The sequence below is a fragment of the Schistocerca nitens genome, chromosome 10 (assembly GCF_023898315.1).
Source record: "Schistocerca nitens isolate TAMUIC-IGC-003100 chromosome 10, iqSchNite1.1, whole genome shotgun sequence".
In the NCBI taxonomy this organism is placed as follows: Eukaryota; Metazoa; Arthropoda; class Insecta; order Orthoptera; family Acrididae; genus Schistocerca; species Schistocerca nitens.
In genome coordinates, this window is record NC_064623.1 from 216530444 (window position 1) to 216550267 (window position 19824).

General features: G+C 43.6%; 1 protein-coding gene across 4 annotated transcripts in view; it reads right to left on the reverse strand.

Moving 5' to 3' along the window:
- Positions 1-19824, reverse strand: part of LOC126210109 (zinc finger protein 501-like) — a 366536-nt gene that overhangs the window by 203045 nt on the left and 143667 nt on the right. The window contains exon 7 of one of the 4 annotated variants that reach the window (XM_049939247.1): positions 13905-15124. The exons of the other annotated variants lie outside the window; for them this stretch is intronic. Within the exon in view, the coding sequence (XP_049795204.1) occupies positions 14323-15124 (802 nt within the window). The 3' untranslated portion in view covers positions 13905-14322. Of the gene's footprint in view, positions 1-13904; positions 15125-19824 lie in introns of those variants that run through there. 4 annotated transcript variants of the gene reach the window in all.

Here is a 19824-nt window from a genome sequence, read left to right on the forward strand (position 1 = left end):
CAGACATGAAGATTATTGAGCGTATCTGGGATCCTTTGCAACGTGCTATTCAGAAGAGATCTCCACCCCCTCGTACTCTTACAGATATATGGACAGGCCTGCAGGATTCATGGTGTCAATTCCCTCCAGCACTACTTCAGACATTTGTCGAGTCCATGCCATAGCGTGTTATGGCACTTCTCCGTGCTACACGATTTTAGGTTGGTGTAACTGTTTCTTTGGCTTTTCAGTGTATATGGTAAGACATATTATGAGGCTGTAGAGGTGCACAGCACATTGTCATCCAGACGAATTTATATTCAAGAAGACCATTGCGGGCCCAAACTTGTCATGTGGAGCGACGATAAAGAAGAACCCGTTGCCATACATTGTCTATGAATAATGCGTTACATCGCAACAGCAGCAACGTATCAAAGTAATATCCGGTCACTTTCATCCTTAGACTGTACAACTCTAGCTAGTGTAGCAGTTTTTCTTAATTAGATAACTGGAGCAACTGTTATAGTGTGAATGAACTTTATCGCAATCATTCATCCAATAGGTTCCCATCCTATCACCATTCCTGATTCCGAGAATACCACCACTTAAAATATTAAAATACTGAACTCGATGAGTTTACTTAATTTCGATAACTAAGATAAAGAAGCGCAATTTACAAAACTGAGAACTGTCTAAAACTGTCATTTAACGGCGGTGAAGTTAGTTTGTTGCTTGGTAGAACAACAAGTTAAAGAACAACGACAAACAGTAAAGGATTAAAAACATATTTTAAATGAATGTTGACAAAATATTACTTCAGAATAATGTATTTAACGTTTTTGTGTGCACAGCGAACTTCGCTCAAATTTGTAAATTACGTAACTGTGTAGCGCAAAATAAGATATTCTTCGTTAAACAAAACACTACAATCTTTCCAGAAATAACTTTCTGTAATAAAAAACATTTATCGACATTTCCATTTCTAAAATCAGTAGCAGTTAGCTTTACTTTGGGTACCGCAAAGCTATTCATTACGCAAACAATTAACTTTAACGTGCATGTGTTAAGTACAAATTATTTTAATGGTTTTCTGATTAAATCATGGTATTAACTGTATTTTTACATCTGAGCTCGAGTTATTGCTTCTGGTCCGTTCTCGCCTGATTGTAATGCAATAATCCGTTCGTAATTACAATTAACAAACAGTTAATAATTATACAGTAATTTTTGCTCACACACTGAGTTGGCTACCGTTCTTAAGTAATTTAGAATCTAGAATTATAACCGCTTCAGTTTATTTATGCCAAAATTCACTAACTATTTATTTTTACCTTCTTTGTCAAATTTCTTTCGATCGTTATCGTGCGAAAGTAGACGCGCGATAACCATTCGGTTATAGCAAGTTCGTGTTTCAAGATACGCCACACTGGTCATTGGCGAAACCAAGTCTTAAAACTGCACCGTCTGGTTGACTTCGAAGGAATCTGTGCTGCAACTTGCCGTAGAACACCAACGTTCATTACAGATATTCCTGGTCTCGGACGTCGACAATTGTCTGCTGTTGATGCAGGCTTTTGACAAACGCAGTGTATTGTTTAACTACTTGGTGGATATGTTCAAATCGATCCTTAAGCGTTCGACGTACTATAATCGGTAAACCACACGTTTCCATCAAACTAACCACAGCCAGAAACTGCACGGGTTCAAATCCGATGCACTGGTATCCGCACTTAACCGGATATTCTTTATTCTTCCGAATAGATGCCTTTCCAAAACAACAGGGAATATTAGGTGGACGTGTCATCGACGAATCTTAATTAACCGGAAGTGCAGGCCTGTTACAGTATGAGTACCCAACCTTACAGGAATGATGATGACGATGATGATGATGATGTTTGGTTTGGGGGGGGGGGGGGCGCTAAACAACGGGGCCATCAGCGCCCGTACAAAGTCCCAATTTTTGCACAGTCCAGTTTTTTTCACAGGACATTCTAGTCACTGTCACGAATTCCCGGACGGGAATCGAACCTGGGACCATGCGATCCAGAGGCAGCAGCGCTAGCGACTAGACCATGATCTGCGGACTTACAGGAATGATGTTCAGACTGTGCTCTGTGTGATTTGTGTTGCTGGTAATGTTAGCGTCGTGGCTTGTCGTCAGGCGCCGGCACTGCTACGGCGACGCAGGGCTGAAGCAGAAGCATCAGTGCGCTGACTGTCAGCATGGGTCTGGACGAGGTGAGCACTGCTTTTCTCGTAAAGTTGTTATGAAAGCGAGAGCAATAGCGCTGCTGCTCTTCGTAAATATCGAAGCATTAAAGGACCGAGGCTGAAGAACACGATTCGGAAGTTCGAATGAGCTGCCAATTTGGGAATTGGTCCCAGGAAAGACCGGCGACCAATTGATCCACAAATCGTTCCAGAAGTGACCTTTGCCACGGCTGAGAATGCTGGACACAATGTGCGATTTGAGCAATGCACGGGATGCGTCACGATAGCTCAACATTCCATGGCCCATTGTTCGAAAGTTGCTTCAAGGAATTGCGAAGTTGTATCTGTACAAGCTCCACATTTCTCACCAACTTTCGCCACGCCACGAAGACTTTAGGGTAGACTTTGCTGTTATTTTTCTTTCCTGGAGTTGATGCCGTGTGCCCTTGAAACATTTGTGGAGAGAAGAAGCACTCTTTACACTAACAGGGGCTGTTAACACACAAAACTGTCGCATTTTGGGACTGTCACTGCCAACCAACGTTCATGAAGTACTACCGCGCAGTGAACGCATCACTGTGTGGTGTGGCTTCACTGCACAATCCATGACTGCTCTATGTTTCTTCGATGAACTCAGACCCGAAGCACCAGGGACATGTAGCGTGAACGGCACAAGTTACTTTGATCCTTTCTCTACGGGAGAGAAGTGCTTTGGACTTAACAGTTGTAGTGGACAATGGACCTTCACCTGTAACTGCCAATTTGCTGCCCCGTAACACACCTGGAGAAAAGCGAATCACTGATTGATCTTTCCACACTGCGTGGCCACCATGGTCATCGGATTTGAACCCGTGCAGTTTCTGGCTGTGTAGCCAACTGAAGGACACGGTTTATCAACGGGACTCTAAACATATGTTGAAGGTTGAAGATGAGCATAGCGAGGGAGATGACCAACATCCCACCTACGATGTTTCGGGCAGCAATAGTGCAAACTCTAGTGCGGTTCCAAGCTGTTGTGGATGCAGATGGTCGTTACGTTGAGCATCGTTTGCAGCCTGGAATGTGAATATGGTACGCAATTAAAAAATGTTACCCTCTCAGTGGTTTAATCACTATTTCTCTTCTGCATGCCCTTATAAAAGTTTACACAGTTTCACTGTCCTGCGATGACTCAGTACTCACGGGGGTCATCTCAAGTAGCTAATTATAGCAGCCCTGTACATTGGAAGGAAGGAGAATTGTAGTAAGTTTCATGGAAATCTGTGGTTTACCCATTGTAGTACGTCAAACGTTTAAGGATCGATTTGAACATGATCACCAAGCAGTTCAACAATACAATGCATTGGTCAAAAGCTTATGAAAACTGAATCAGCAGCAGACAACTGTCACCGAAATGCAGACCGTCCAAGACTCGTATCTGTATTGAACGTTGCTGTCGTGCGGCAAGGTGTAGTGCAGATTCCTTCGAAGTCAACCAGACGGCGCAGTTTTAAAACTGGGATTTGGCAATGAGCTGTGTGGTGCATCCTGAAACACGAACTTGCAGTGCGACCATACCACATCGAATTGTCTAGTCTCTAACAGTGGAGCAGTTAGTGTTAGTGTTCAATGTTGTCAGATTTTAGCCGAACTAACGAATATTCAGAAAGATATTTGGAAGGTACTGCCATTCATCAATGATACATAACTGTGGACAACACTGGCTACGTTAAAACTGACAGTCGAGATCGCAATAACATTTGTTTATTTACCGGTTTCGGGTTATGTTAAAGCCATCCTCAGAATGTTTGGCCCCTTAAACGAATATTATCGCGGTATCGACTTTTGTTTTTCATCTACTCACCAATGAGGCTACTTTTCATACAAGTGGAATACTTAACAGTATAACACCATTTTTGGGGCCGTGAAAATCCTCATTTAATCCAGGAAAATGAACGTAATTCTCCTAAGGCGAATGTTTGGCGTGCTGTGACCGCCATTAGAGTAACAGGGCCCAACTTCTTTACACCCCTACATGAGCTGTGCTGGCCCCGGCTCATGCGTCGGTTTAAACCTCGTCTGTTACTCTGCGTTTGGTTTCCAGCGGTTATTGCGGTTGTGCCATGGTTCTTCCTCTTTCTACGTGTGGCAGCAGCGGTGTGTACCGATATTCGCACCTTGTACTATCTTTGATCAGGTTCTTACAGTTTCCGGCTATCCGGTGTGCGGCAGTCGGTCGGCTGGTGTGGATGAGCCAGGATATCTCCGTCCGGCGCAGTGGGCCGGGCCCGCTGGCGGTCTCTACGCAGTGTCGGAGTGTGTGGGGAGCTGTTCCGATTGCTACGGGGTTCGTGGCTCACCGACCCATGACATCAAAGTTGAGTAGTGATTTAATTACCGAAGCCAGTCTGTTCACATTGTGCCCTTGGTTTTCATGGTTGGCTGTTGGGGGTATTCCCGCGAGCAACAGCGAGTGTTCGAGTTGGCGAAAGTTTGGCCACCATCCGGTGGAGTTTAACTGTATTTTGGTTATTTGAAGTCCAAGTGCACCAGCGGAATTTTCTGCCTTGTAGCCGTTAGCGTTCCGGTTACCTGCCCTGTCCGGTGAGGTAAAATTCAGGCAGTGACCTTTCCTCACCGTGTTGTCGCTGTCCAACACGTGTGTGTAGTTTTGACAGCGTATGCATACTTGGTTGTGGGCGACTACGCTTTTTACGTTTTGGCTTTGGAGTTCCTTGTGTACTGGTTGGGTGGAAAGCAAGTCGTCTTGTCGGTGGGTCTGTTGTCCGTTGACTGTCTCTTGGTTGGGTTGCCAGTGGATCGGATATAGTTGTGCTAACTAACTGTCTCCCCTATGAGAACGTTAATATTTCAAGTATAGACCGACCCCAGGAAACTTCTGAGCGCCGCTGGCTGTACTGCGTTTTCTTACTGGTGTTTGTGTATTTTAATGGCTCATAGCCGATGGATTGAATTTGTATGCTTATAGTTGTGTTTTAAGTAATGGTCCTTCAGCTGTTTTAAAACTGAAAGTTCCTTACTTGTTAAGTCTTGCATTGTTTGGGCCTCCAGCCTCATTTAAAATATTTTTTTTGGATAAAGCTTTGGGCCTTCTGCCTTTTGAAAATTTATTGTAGTTGTGTTTTTCAATCATGGGCCTTCAGATGTGTTAAAATTTAAATTCCTTACTTGTTAAATCTTAAATTGTTTGGGCCTTCAGCCTCAATTAAAAAAAATTATATAATGATAAAGCCTTGGGCTTTCTGCCTTGTAAAAATGTATTGTAGTTGTGTTTTGAATCACGGGCCTTCAGCCGTTTTAAAAGTAAAATTCCTTATTGTTAAGTCTTAGATTGTTTGGGCCTTCAGCCTCCTTTTTTGTAAAAAAAAATTATTTAAGGAAAAAGGTTTCGGCCTTCTGCATTTGAAAATTAATTGTAGTTGTGTTTTTAAATCACGGGCCTTCAGACATTTTAAAATTAAAGTTCCTTACTTCTCAAGTCTTAGATTGTTTGGGCCTTCTGCCTCATTTGAAATATTATTTAAGGATAAAACCTTGCGCTTTCTGCCTTTTGAAAATTTATTGTAGTTGTGTTTTGAAGCATGGGCCTTCAGCCGTTTTAAAAATTAAAGAGGTTGTGCCCTTAAGCCATAAGATTGTGCGACATATTCAGTCGATAGTTAAGCTCAAAAATTTGCGTTGTAATGTTTGGGCAACTGAATAAAGTTGTGTGTGTTCGAGTGTAACTGACAGCCGCTCACTCTTGGCCCCTTTCCACAATTCCAACTACCTGTTCTGTCCTGCGGATTTAACCAGGTGTTTCACTACAGTGAATGCAAATGTGTACTTACCGGTGCAGAAGGAGTACGTCACTGAGGAAACTCCGATACAAATCCGATGAGTGGGTCCTCCCAAGGTTGCTGGCCACTGCAATATAAGGCTCAAATGGCTCTGAGCACTATGTGACTTAACTTCTGAGGTCATCAGTCCCCTAGAACTTAGAACTACCTAAACCTAACTAACCTGACATCACACACATCCATGCCCGAGGCAGGATTCGAACCTGCGACCGTAGCGGTCGCGCGGGTCCAGACTGTAGCGTCTAGAACCTCTCGGCCACCCGGCCGGCCTACTGCAATATAACTGCACTTTACATACACAGCTTGACCAAATACAAGGTGTGTTCAGTAAGTAATGCAACACATTTTTTTCTGAAAGCAGGTTAATTTTATTCAGGATTCAAAAACAGCATATTATTCCCCACACTTTTGGCTACAAAGCCCTGTTTTCCAACGTAATCCCCGTTCAATGCGACGGCCCTACGGCACCTTCCTGGGGGGGCCCGCATGCCCGCACGGTACCACTCGTCGAGGTTCTGACCCAACGCCTCGCTGCATCAATAGCCTTCCCGTCACCCACGTACTGCTTGCCGCACAGCGCATCCTTCATTGGGCCAGACACGTGGATGGCGGAAGGAGCGTTCTGCCCAGTGTGTAGGCACGTTCCAACGTCGCAGCAGTGACAGGTGTGACAGGACGGATTTCTGCGACCACGTTCCGACGATGAGAGACGCCTCGCCCCAAGACTTTCCTTGCTTTTGCTCATTGCCAGGTCTCCATAAACATTCTGCAAGCGCCTATGGGCATCTGTGATACACTGGTTTTCTGCAAAAAAAAAAAAAAAATGGTTCAAATGGCTCTGAGCACTATGGGACTCAACTGCTGAGGTCATTAGTCCCCTAGAACTTAGAACTAGTTAAACCTAACTAACCTAAGGACATCACAAACATCCATGCCCGAGGCAGGATTCGAACCTGCGACCGTAGCGGTCTTGCGGTTCCAGACTGCAGCGCCTTTAACCGTACGGCCACTTCGGCCGGCTTCTGCCAAAAGAAACTCAATGACATCTCTCTGATTGGAACGTACAGGGTGTCCGAAAAGTCTGTCCCTGATTACATAAATTGATAACTCAGGCTAGAAGTAAGATACAAACGTGAAACTAGTGTCTAATTGTTTACAAACTATCAAAGTTTTTTTTCTGTTTTAGGTTCGCAGTACGTAAGTAGTGGATGAGGTGCAGTGCCCAAGAAGCCGTGGTAACCAATCAGGAGAAGGCACAGTGTGTCCTGTGGTACCATGAGACGCGATCACCAACCACAGTGCAGAGACACTTCCAGACAACATTTGGAAGGAATCCACCTGATGTCAAGAGCATGAAAGCCTGGTATGAGAGGTTCAAGAACACAGGATCGGTTGCTGACTTTCCGGGGTCTGGTCGACCAAGAACCTCAGCAGGCAGGGTAGAAGCTGTAAGGCAGTCTTTTCTGCGAAGTCCGAAGAAATCGGTGCGCAGGGCCTCACGTGAATTACAGATGCCAAAAAGCTCTCTCCATGACATTTTACACAAACGTTTATTGTTTCGTGCATACAAAGTGCAAATCGTTCAGGCCTTGTTGCCCAATGACAGTACACGTCGATATGACTTTGCGCTCGAAATGTTATCACGTATTGAGGACGATGATTGTTATCTCAGACGAATTGCCTTTTCCGACGAAGAGACCTTTTTTGTCAGTGAAGTAGTGGATCGCCATGATGTGCGCATTTGGGGTTCACAACCCGCTGGCGAGGTCATGGGGTGCACCAGAGGCTGTCCAAAGGTGAATGTTTGGTGCGCGCTATTGCACGATCGAATTATCCGGCCATTCTTCTTCGCTGAGCCTACCATCACATCTGCAGTGTATCTGGACATGTTGCAACTGTATGCTGTTCGTCAGCTGCTTCAGTATCACCCCGATGTCTTGTTTCACCAAGACGGTGCACCGCCTCATTGCGGTTTGGAAGTCCGTGCCTATCTCGATAAGACCTTTCCTGGGCGATGGATTGGTCGTGATGGGCCAACGGTTTGGCTTCCACGCTCTCCTGACATAACCCCATTAGACTTCTTTTTATGGGGTTATGTCAAGGACGAGGTCTACCGAACACGTGTACCACATCTTGAAACCCTGCGGCATCGGATAACCACACTCGTTGAATCGATCCCTCCAGTGATGTTGGCTAATGTGTGGACGGAAATTGAATATCGCCTAGATGTGCTACGTGCTACCAAGGGTGCTCATGTGAAAGTTTACTGATGTGTGAAAAAAACTTTGATAGTTTGTAAACAATTAGACACCAATTTCATATTTGTATCTTACTTTAGCCTGAGTTATCAATTTATGTAATCACGGAAAGACTTTTCGGACACCCTGTACTTCTCTTACAGACTCATTTTGAAGGCTATGTGTAGCTCCGCCACCTATAGGAATCTCATGAAAGTATGGGAGCAGAACTGCGAATATTCTGCGACGTCCCACAACTAATTCCGCATTCTTTCAACGGAATTTGGCCGAGTAAAACAAAGTGTTGCATTATTTATTGAACGCCCCTCATACCTCCTGGCATATGGATCGATCATGGTGGACCATTGCGCTGGCGATCACAACAGACACTGCACTTGACACACTGTGAGTTTTGGTTGTGAGGAAAGGTCAAGCAGCGTGTGTACAAAAGGAAAATTAACAGCTTCAAGAATCGATTATGAGAAGTGATAAACACACGCCCCGTGAAATGTATAAACGGGCTTTACGTTCCACTGTTAATCGTTGATTTCTATGTGTTACACGTGATATCAAGTTGAGATCATTATGTAAATTCCAAGAACTTGTGCATCCTGAGAAGGACTTTTTGGTTGTTTGCTCGGCATTGTATGACTGGGAGGCCTTTTCGGCCAGTTCGGTCTCATCCTGTTGTTATTACTCATTTAGCACCACTCAGGAGGCATGTGTGACTTAGGGTATGTCACACACGAGAGTAACCTTGCCCCATTGTTGGTGAATGCCCGAAACGAGCCTTCAGGGAATCAATAAATGACATCCACCATGCATCACCTAAAGAGCTCGACTAGATGAACAGATTGGACTTAGAAATCTAAGAACTTGTGTAATGTGTACATAATTTAGTATAATACTTTGGACATTTGGTTCTGTACCTGTATTTTGCTTGTCATCTCTTACACTGTATACTTTTAAAATTTTATATTTGATCCAAGCTCTGTATCATCACACGATAAATAAAATAAATTATGTAAATTACAAATAATGGAGACATTCATTTAAATTAATTTATATACATACTTCACGAACAGTAACATATCTAACATACCACAGGTTAGCACTATAGTAACAGTTAACAGAAAAAAAGGTGGAGCATGTCTTCTGTCGTATGACCACTAACAATGCAGCTTACGAGCGGACAAAAACTATTGCAGAATCGTAGGCTGTGAAACAGCTGTTGGTATAAGACAGGCGTTTGAAGCCGTGCAGATGCCTGCAACTGCTATATAACTGACAACGGGACCCAGAAAAAGTGCATCACAGATTTAGTTGAAATTTAGCACAGGTATTTGTTTCTGACACAAAATCAACAGTTATGCTGTTCTCCAGCTTGACATTCAACTTTTTTTCCACAAATTCGACATGAAATATTTCTGTGTCGTGTACGACCTAGTCACTGCTCTTGATTATGGATTGGTTCATAATGTTTTGATACGTCAGCAGCTGGTAACTACACTGTGTGCCACTCCAGTACATATATGCGAACCATATCACAAACAATATCCTATAAATAAAGAAAAGCGATTCCACCAGTTTTTATTGTCACTTATCGCCATTTAACATGGGTCAGTATCCCCGCCTAAATATAGTGAACTGCTTTTTGACGCTGCAACATTCTAACAAAACTATATAGGGCCTGTGAAATGCACACAAATAAATCGTAATTCAACAATTAGAATTAAACTGATTGTGTCCAGTCTTCAAGGTTAAATTTTCATTCCAAAACTGCTGCCACATTCTTTTTCATTATGCATGTTCACATTGTTTCCTTATGTGTGACTGAAGTGCATAGAATTATTTGCTTGATACCTTTTTTTTTAGATTTAAATCTAAGCTTTTAATCTGCCCAGTACCTCCGAGAATCTCTTTAATTCTAACTATGCCGTGTACACTACGTGATCAAAAGTACCGGACACCCGCAAAAACATACGTTTTTCATATTGGGTGCGTTGTACTGCCACCTACTGCCAGGTAGTCCGTATCAGCGACCTCAGTAGTCATTAGACATCGTCAGAGAGCAGAATGGGGAGCTCCGCAGAACTCACGGACTTCTAACGTGGTCAGGTGATTGGGTGTCACTTGTGTCATACGTCTGTACGCGAGATTTCCACACTCCTAAACAACCCTTGGTCCACTGTTTCCGATGTGATACTGAAGTGGAAATGTGAAGAGGCACATACAGCACAAAAGTGTACAGAACGACCTCGTCTGTTGACTGACAGAAACGGCCGACAGTTGGAGAGGTTCGTAATGTGTAATAGGCAGACATCTATCCAGACAGGCATTGGCGGGAGGTGAGAAAACTTGAATTTCATGGTCGAGCGACTGCTCATGTGCCACATATCACTCCAGTAAATGACGAACGACGCCTTGATTGGTGTAAGGAGCGTAAACATTGGACGATTGAGCAGTGGAAAAACGTTATATGGAGTGACGAATCACGGTACACAATGTGACGATCCGATGTCAGGGTGTGGGTATGGCGAATGCCCGGTGAACGTCATCTGCCGCATTTGTAGTGCTAACAGTAGAATCCGGAGGTGGTGGTGTTGTGGTGTGTTCGTGTTTTTCATGGAGGGGTCTTACACCCCTTGTTCTTTTGCGTGGCACTGTCACGGCACAGGCCTACATTGATGTTTTAAGCATCTTCTTGCTTCCCACTGTTGAAGAGAAATTCGGGGATGATGATTGCATCTCTCAACCCGATCGAGCACCTGTTCATAATGCACGGCCTGTGGCAGAGTGGTTACACGACAATAACATCCATGTAATGGACTGGCTGCAACTGGCCTGCACAGAGTCCAGACCTGAATCGTATAAAACAGCTTTGGGATGTTTTGGAACGCTGACTTCGTGCCAGGCCTCACCGACCGACATCGATACCTCTCCTAAGTGCAGCACTATGTGAAGAATGGGCAGCCATTCCCCAAGAAACCTTCCAACGCCTGATTGAACGTATACCTGCGAGAGTGGAAGCTGTCATCAAGCTAAGAGTGGGCCGACACCATATTGAATTCCAACATTACCGATGGAGGGCGCCACGAACTTGTAAGTCACTTTCAGCCAGGTGTCCGGATACTTTTCATCACACAGTGCACCAGATGGTTGCAACTGAAGTGCATGTACTCACGGAGTCGTAAGGCAGCGAAAATTGGTATATATGTTAATGTGGAACCGATTTACAACGAAAAAAAAATAGTTCAAATTTTGGCTACGAGGTGCAAATCTGACGCTGTATAGCATCCCGTTGATGTGTGTGATGCTCATATGGAACATATTGTGTAATCGACTGTTAATAAAATCACCGTAACGCCTTCCTCGCTCGTTTGACTTTTTCTGATGACGACCCATTTCTAATCCACTACGCACGAAAATATTTTACACGTCTTTCGTGGATTCACAAAGCCAGATTTGCACTTGGTGGCCAAAATTAGAACTAATGTTTCCAGAGCGTAAATAGGTTACGCTTTAACGCATTAAAATACCTACCAAGTTTCGGTGCCATATGATAATTACTGCCCACGTTGGATCTCTGCCAGTAGCTGCATTTTAATAATAACGACCTGGTATATGAGTATGTCTGGCATGTAATATTGTCTCCTCTCTGGAGTAACTGTTTTATACACAGAACACTCGTAGTTGTCAAATTTTGTGATACGACACCATCCTCGCTAATCCTTGTGAACTGACCATTATTATAACCATGATCAAGCAGATGAAACAGCTGACATATTAGCCTAACACAAATTATCCACTAAAGCGCTTTTCTGATTGAACTACCCTTTACAGAACAAAATGTGCTAACATCTAAATTTTTATGAGCGTGTATTAGTACATTTTTATTTCTGTTGATATTGCTGTGCAACCAAATCGAAGTTTTATGCAATTCTTTACATCTTGAAGTAATCTGTTATTACTAAGGCAAGAGAGGTTTGATACTGTTGATTGTGGACAATGCACAAGAACTAATGATATTTTTTAAATCGACTTGGCATAGTACAGTTTTGGCTATGATGAATATTTCACGAGTTTGAACATTTCGCAGTTTTGTGGTTGAAGGTATGAAGCAAACTGCAGTCCATATAATAAGCTTACTGCAAATAGCTATTATACTAAGATTACACTTCTATCACACTGACGAAAATAATTGCAGCACCAAGAAGAAGTTGTGTGACATAAACGAAAGATGGTAGGCGTGTTTACACGTCTGAAAGATGATGTCTATTCAAATTTCGAGCCAGTCGCACAGATGTGGCGCTAGTAGTGCCACCATGGGGATGAAAATCAGGTTTGCTTTAAATACACGCTGTACCGTTCGTGAGCGTTAGTTACCTGTGAGACTGGACGTTGTGAATTGATGTCACTCAAGAATCCCTTTAAGATGACAAAAACACCATTATCAACACCTCACTGAGTTTGAAAGAGGTCGCATAATATGGCTAGGAGAAGCTGGATGTTGCTTCTGCGGCACTGCAGAAAGACCTGACAGGAATGTAGTCATTATAGATGACTGCTGACAGTAGTGGTCACGGGAATGTGTGGTCGAAAAAAAAAAAAAAAAAAAAAGGAAGTGACATGTTTCACATCCACGAGGATCTCCTCAACACAGATCTATGGAACGAAAAACTAATCTAATCTAAGAGACGGCCACGTGGCACTACGGATAGGGAAGACCATCGTGTTCGGCGTGTGGCTCTGTCGCGTCGTACTGCACCTGCAGCAGCAATTTGCACAGTAGTTGGCTTACAGTGACACAACGAACTGTTACAAGCCGGTTACCGGTACTTCTAGGACAGCTACGGGCCAGACCGCCTATAGCCTGCAAGCAATTTGTCTGCAGTCTAGCCACACTGGACCTACACCTGGAGTTTTCATCAGGGGTGTGGTTTTGTGTGACAGCAGGGGCACTCTGATGGTTGTGCCATGCTCCCATCAGTCTGCTGTCGTGCTGCCGCTCATGAACAGCATTCCAGGGGGTGTTTTCCAACAGGATAACACTCGTCCACATACCGCCGTTGAAACCGAGACTGTCGACGTGTTGCCTCGGCCTGCTCGGCACCAGACCTGTCTCCAGTCGAGCACGTATGGGACGTCATCGGACGACAGCTCCAGCGTCACCCACAAACAGCATTAGCTGTTCCTCTAACGACCGACCAAGTGTAAAAGACGTGGAACGTCGTCCCACAAACAGACATCCACCACCTGTGCAACACAATGCATCCACATCTGCATGCCGGCCGGAGTAGCCGTGCGGTTCTAGGCACTACAGTCTGGAACCGCGTGACCGCTACGGTCGCAGGTTCGAATCCTGCCTTGGACGTGGATGCATGTGATGTCCATAGGTTAGTTAGGTTTAAGTAGTTCTAAGTTCTAGGGGGCTGATGACCACAGCAGTTAAGTTCCACAGTGCTCAGAGCCATTTTTTTAAACCACATTTGCATGCCTGCATTCAGCACTCTTGTGATTACACCTGTTATTAATGTACCAGCATTTCATATTTGCAATGGATTATCTCTTGCTTACCTTAAACATTTTTGCAATGTTAATGACGTAGATATACTTAGTAAATGTATTCCCTAAATTTCATTCCTCTACATTAATTACTGTTTGGTGTAGCGATTTTTTTCCGTCAGTGTACTTTTAGGATTGCAGTGCTCAAGCTACAATATTAAGTTTACATATTACAGTAAGGACGACTTCGTTATCGTCTTCATTTCTGGTGCAGCCATAATTACACTCGTCACCCATTCTAATGCAGTGTCCTCTAGGTTTGTGTGTCTAGCGAAGAGTATCACAAAGTTGTAGTAACTCTGTTTACTTGGTGACGACGGTCAGTCGCAATAGGTAACAGGAATGACACAACTTTATCACGTTTCAGAATAAACGCGATTTGTACGAACAGGAGGCTTACGACATGTCCAAAATGTCAGACTTCTTTTGTTTGTCATAATGCAACGTCTGCTCATTAACCTCTTACAGCACGCGTCAGAACCAAAAGGGCATTAGCCTGAATGCAGCTGCAAGGGTTGCACCAAGATCGAACTTAAGGTGAACGTCTTGTGGCAGACGCAACAGTTGAATGGACGATCCCCAGTGTGCACACGGACATGGTTGTTCAAGCTGCTGGGAAACAAGAATTTCTTGTGACAAAATCTGCAAATAAAAGGTTGTGAGTGCATATTCAGGAGACCTTTTTCCGTGAATATGCTGAGACACAGGTCACAAGTGAATTGATGTAAGCCAGAGTGCACTCGCGAATGTTTCTTCAGACAGCTATTACTGATGAATTTCTTGTGACACACTTTGCAGACGTGAGGACGTTCGCCCGTATGCAGGCGCGAGTGACTCCACAGTGTGCCCTGGCTCCTGAACGCCTTGTGACACACTTCACACATGTACGGACATTCACCCGTGTGCTGACGTGAATGTGCTCTCAGGGCGCCGCTGGTTGTGAACGCCTTCTGACACACGTCGCAACGATGCGGGCGTTCACCAGTGTGCAGACGAACGTGGACCTTCAAGGTGGAGCTGCTTTTCAATGTTTTGTGACACACGGTGCACGAATGCTGAAATTCACGGCTGTCTATATGTTTGTGTTCTTCCAGGTCCTGCAAATGTGCAAATTTCCTCTTACAGGTGGCACAGCTGTACGCAAGATGTCGTGTACCAGTTTTGTGCGTGGAGAATACAGCCGCCTTGGTTGTGCACTGTACGATGTTGGCTTTTCCTGCAGCTAATCCAACCCTGGTAGCCAAACCGCCACTGCCATCGGCACTGTTGTCCTCCGCGCCAGTGGGGATCATACTGCAGAATTGCGGAAAAACTGTGTCAGAAAAGTTTGTCAAACAGTGAAAAATCATAAAAAGAATAATTATATTACAATGCACTGCATCCCTAAATGTCTCATATGACCCCCATGACTTCACAGCGTATTACAGGGTTGCAGAGAAGATTATAAATAGCGAGCATAATGCATTGATACCGCAAATACGAGGGTTGCAACTTAAATAGTGGCAACTATTCGTTCACAACCGGTACAAAAGTGTTACATGTTTGCACCTGTTACTGTCCTTCGAAGTAGTCACCAGCGTTCCGTAGAACCCGTTGCCAGCGGTGTGGAAGGCGTAGTATACCGTAAGCACAGCCTGTTTTGTTGATGGTGCAAATGGAGAGGTCTACTGCCTGTCGAATCTCTCGAACAGTTCTGAAGCGAATGCCACGAAGTGGTTCCTTCATCTTAGTAATCAAATCAAAGTCACAAGGACTTAAGTCCCGGGAGTACGGTGGGTGGTACAGTACTTCCGAGTCCCATCGACTGAACATAGCAGCCACAGCTTGCGCTGTATGCGCCCGCGCACTGTCATGGGTTGCACAGAAAGTGTCGCCGCTTCTTTGACAAAGCTGGCCGCATAGTAATACTGTGCATTGACGGTTTGCCGAGCAGGAAGGTAATGCGTTAGGGTAACACCATCACAGTCGTACACGAGAATCGCCACAACTTTAGACCGCTCCATTCGCACCATCAACAAAACAGGCTCTGCTAACGGTATACTACGCCTGCCACATCACTTGCAACGGGTTCTACACAGCGCTGGTGACTACTTTGAAGGACAGTAACAGTTGCAGCCATGTAACTCCTTTGTATCGGTTGTGAATAAATAGTTGCCACTATTTAAGTTCCAACCCTCGGATTGGCACCTTTCTGTTGAGATAAGTTTGTACAGATGTCTCCGAACATTCACATTATACGAACTCACATCCACTGATAGCGACGTTACTGCAATGTCAAACGTAAGGAAAATGTGAACCCCCATTACTGCTCTATCAGATGTACTAAATTTGCCAAATGTAGCTGTAGAACTCAAATATTTCCTATTTCAACTGGTCTTCACAGATCCCTTCTGTTCAAACTAATAGGTAGTGTTGGTGTCAGGACTGTTCCGAAGGCCTTCTTATTACCCAGAAGTCTCTCGTCACAGAAATAAGCGAGTGACACTGCTTATCTACAGCAGTTGCTACTTCGTCTGTTCAGCGGTATGAAAGAGTGCTGCATATACTCATGCTTAGAAGACTTTACAATTTCATTTCTGGCTGGTAGTTGTCTTTAGGTTGAAGTGAAACTTAGGCGGTGTCGTTTCCAGGAATAAAATGTGGTTTTTACTTAGGCAGTGGTCGCATAGGGTATCAGCAATGTGTGTCCAGACCGCACATCCGAGATCAGACCTTACACACAAAAAAATGGCAGTATTGTGTTTGTTCATAAAAATTTAGTTTCCTGTTAATGGAGATAAGTCTTAAGATGTACCAGGAATTATTCAGGAGCAACAATTTTAATTAGAACTGAAACCTACTGCCTTTTACAGACCATTGCTCTACTGTCTGGGCTACCCACACACAACCTGCCCTCACAGCTGCACTTCCACTATTACCTTGCCTCCTACCTTCCAAAGGTCACAGAAGTTGTCGTCTATAGCCTGCTAGACTAACACCCTTGGAGGAAAGGATATTGTGGAGAATTGTGCAAAGACTGGAATGTAGGAGACACTGGCGGCAGTAGTGCTGTGAGACAGGTCGTGTCTGGATAGCTCAGTCAGTAGGGTGGGTACTTGCCTACTAAATGCAGGTTCTAGTCACTATCAGTTCACACTGCGGTGCAGAGTGTAAGTTTATAAAGATTGAGTAGAATTATTGAGATCTTGCTTATTCATACAACAGTATTTAACCCCAGACCAGTTAGAAACAATAAGTTTGTGCTTGAGGAATACGCTAAAAGTGGTGAAGTTTAAGTTTTCTTTTTCCAAACTTCCTCTTAATATGAGGTGTCTGGGCATAAACATATAACAAAATAAAATGTAATTACTTGAGAAATGACTGAGATATTTATTGATGGTATGTTTCTACAAGTATGTTAACTCAATGTTTTTTATACACCTAACACATCTCAATAGTAGGGTAATGGTGGTTCTGGCACACTTTTGATATCAAATTGATATGCAAGTTAATTAAATTGTAACAGAGGATTGATTTATGACCTTAACCTATCATTCTGCTAAGTGGTTTTACATGTAACTCCTTCCACTTCGCTTAACCTATTGTTATGCTAATTGATTTATGACCCCCTGGGATAATCTGTTCTTCTACAAGCACTCTTTTGATATCAAATTGACTAATTAATTAATCTGATTAATTAATTAACCCCTCCCCCTCTGAGAAATCCCCTGCCCTCCCATCCACTACCCCCACTTCTTCCCTATCTGGAAACTGATGGGAAAGAGACTTGGTTTGTGCTGGAGAAAAGGAGCTCACGATATGAAACTGAAATCAATGTCAGTTACATAGCAAAGGATAAATTTATAAAATTCAGTTTTCAGGGCTTGGATTTCTTTATTTGGTGGGAAAGACTCATATCCAGTACCTTCATGTCCTAATTACATAATAGCACTGACGCAGATTGGAGTTGTTGTCTTGTTAGAAAATTTTCGAATGTGTGCTCGCTTTGGCATGCAGGGGTCAACAGAGGTAGTGCATGACGCCACCAGTAGAGGATGTCCCACCTCACCCCCTGCTTGGTGGCAAAAAGACTGTCTATGCTGGAGAGGAAGGAACCCATGACAAGAAATTCAAATCAATATCAATTATATATATTGCTGCTTATTCTTTATTTAATCAATTTCCAGAAGATGGAGCTCCCCCAACTTGGGTACAGTTCGTGTCAGCGCCCACTAACCTCGCTTCCCATGAAATAATACGTGGAATCACCAAGGAATGGAATGAAGTATAGAATAGTAGCCCCCGTTTGGAGTCGGCCATGTGTGTGTCTGTCGTCCGGGCGCCACCATGCAGGTCAAAAACCGCCCAATGCCCTAATTCCAGATCACAATTTCTTTTTGGTCATCAGTCTTCTGACTGGTTCGATGTGGCTCACAACGAATTCTTCTCCTGTGCTAACCCCTTCATCTCAGAGTAGCACTTGCAACCTATGTCCTAAATTATTTGCTGAATGTATTCCAATCTCTGTCTTCCTCTACAGTTTTTGCCCTCTACTGCTCCCTCTAGTACCATGGAAGTCATTTGCTCATGTCTTAACAGATGTCCTATCATCCTGTCCCTTCTCCTTATCTGTAATTTCCGCATGTTCCTTTCCTCTCCGATTCTGCACAGAACCTCCTCATTCCTTACCTTATCAGTCCACCTAATTTTAAACATTCGTCTGTAGCACCACATCTCAAATGCCTCGATTTTCTTCTGTTCCGGTTTTCCCACAGTCCATGTTTCTCTACCATACAATACTGTATTCGAGCTGTACATTCTCAAAAATTTCTTCCTCAAACTAAGGCCGAATTTGATACGAGTAGACTTCCCTTGGCCAGGAATGCCCTTTTTGCCATTTCTAGACTGTTTTTGATGTCCTCCTTGCCCCATCTGTCAATGGTTATTTTACTGCCTAGGTAGCGGAATTCCTTAACTTCATCCACTTCGTGACCGTCAATCCTGATGTTAAGTTTCTTGGTGTTGTCATTACCTTCGTCTTTCTCCGATTTACTTTCAAACCATACTGCGTACTCATTAGACTGTTCATTCCGTTCAGCAGATCATTTAATTCTTCTTCACTTTCAGTCAAGATAGCAATGTCATCAGTGAATCGTATCATTGATATCCTTTCACCTTGAATTTTAATTCCACTCCTGAACCTTTTTTTATTTCCACCATTGCTTCCTCGATGCACAGATTGAACAGTAGGGGTTTCCTTCTCAGTGATCACAGGCCCTGTAGACCACGTGCTGCATCAACGATCTGCTTCCACCACCTTCTATCTCTCGCAGTCTCTCTACACCCTGTGGAAATTCCTAATGCTGTGATGTCTTTCTGTATGTCATCTTTCCATCTTGTACGAGGTCGGCCCAATGGTCTTGTTGCCTGGAGAGTTCCTTCAAATGCTTTCTTGGTGATTCTGTTGTTTTTCATTCTAGCCACATGTCCAGCCTGCTGCAGTCTCCTACTTTTTAATTTCTGATGATAGCGGGTTCATTCATTAACTCATAAATTTCATTGTTCTTTAGAATTCTCCACATGCCATTCTCCAACACAGGTACCCAGATTTTTCTTTCGAAAACATTCAATTTTTCTCTTTCATTCTTTGTAAGTGTCCAGCTTTCTGAACCATACAGTGCTATGGGGCAGATGATAGTGTTGTATATCTTCATCTTTGTGGTGATTGACGAAGCTTTACTTTTGAGTGGGTTGCTTAGTGAGTACAGACATCTTGACCCTGAGGCTATTCTTTCGTTTATATCCATTGTTATAATACTTTTACTGTTGAAACATGATCCAAGGTATTTAAACTGATGAACTTTTCTGAACTTAGAATGTTGGTCAATTTCAAAGTAAGGATCTGGGTTTATGACTTGACCTCGACATTCTTGTCTTACACCCTTTTTTAATATGAGCACTATGTTCTTTGTTGTCCACTCTTATTATTCCCTCTTGGCTGTGTACATATTGTA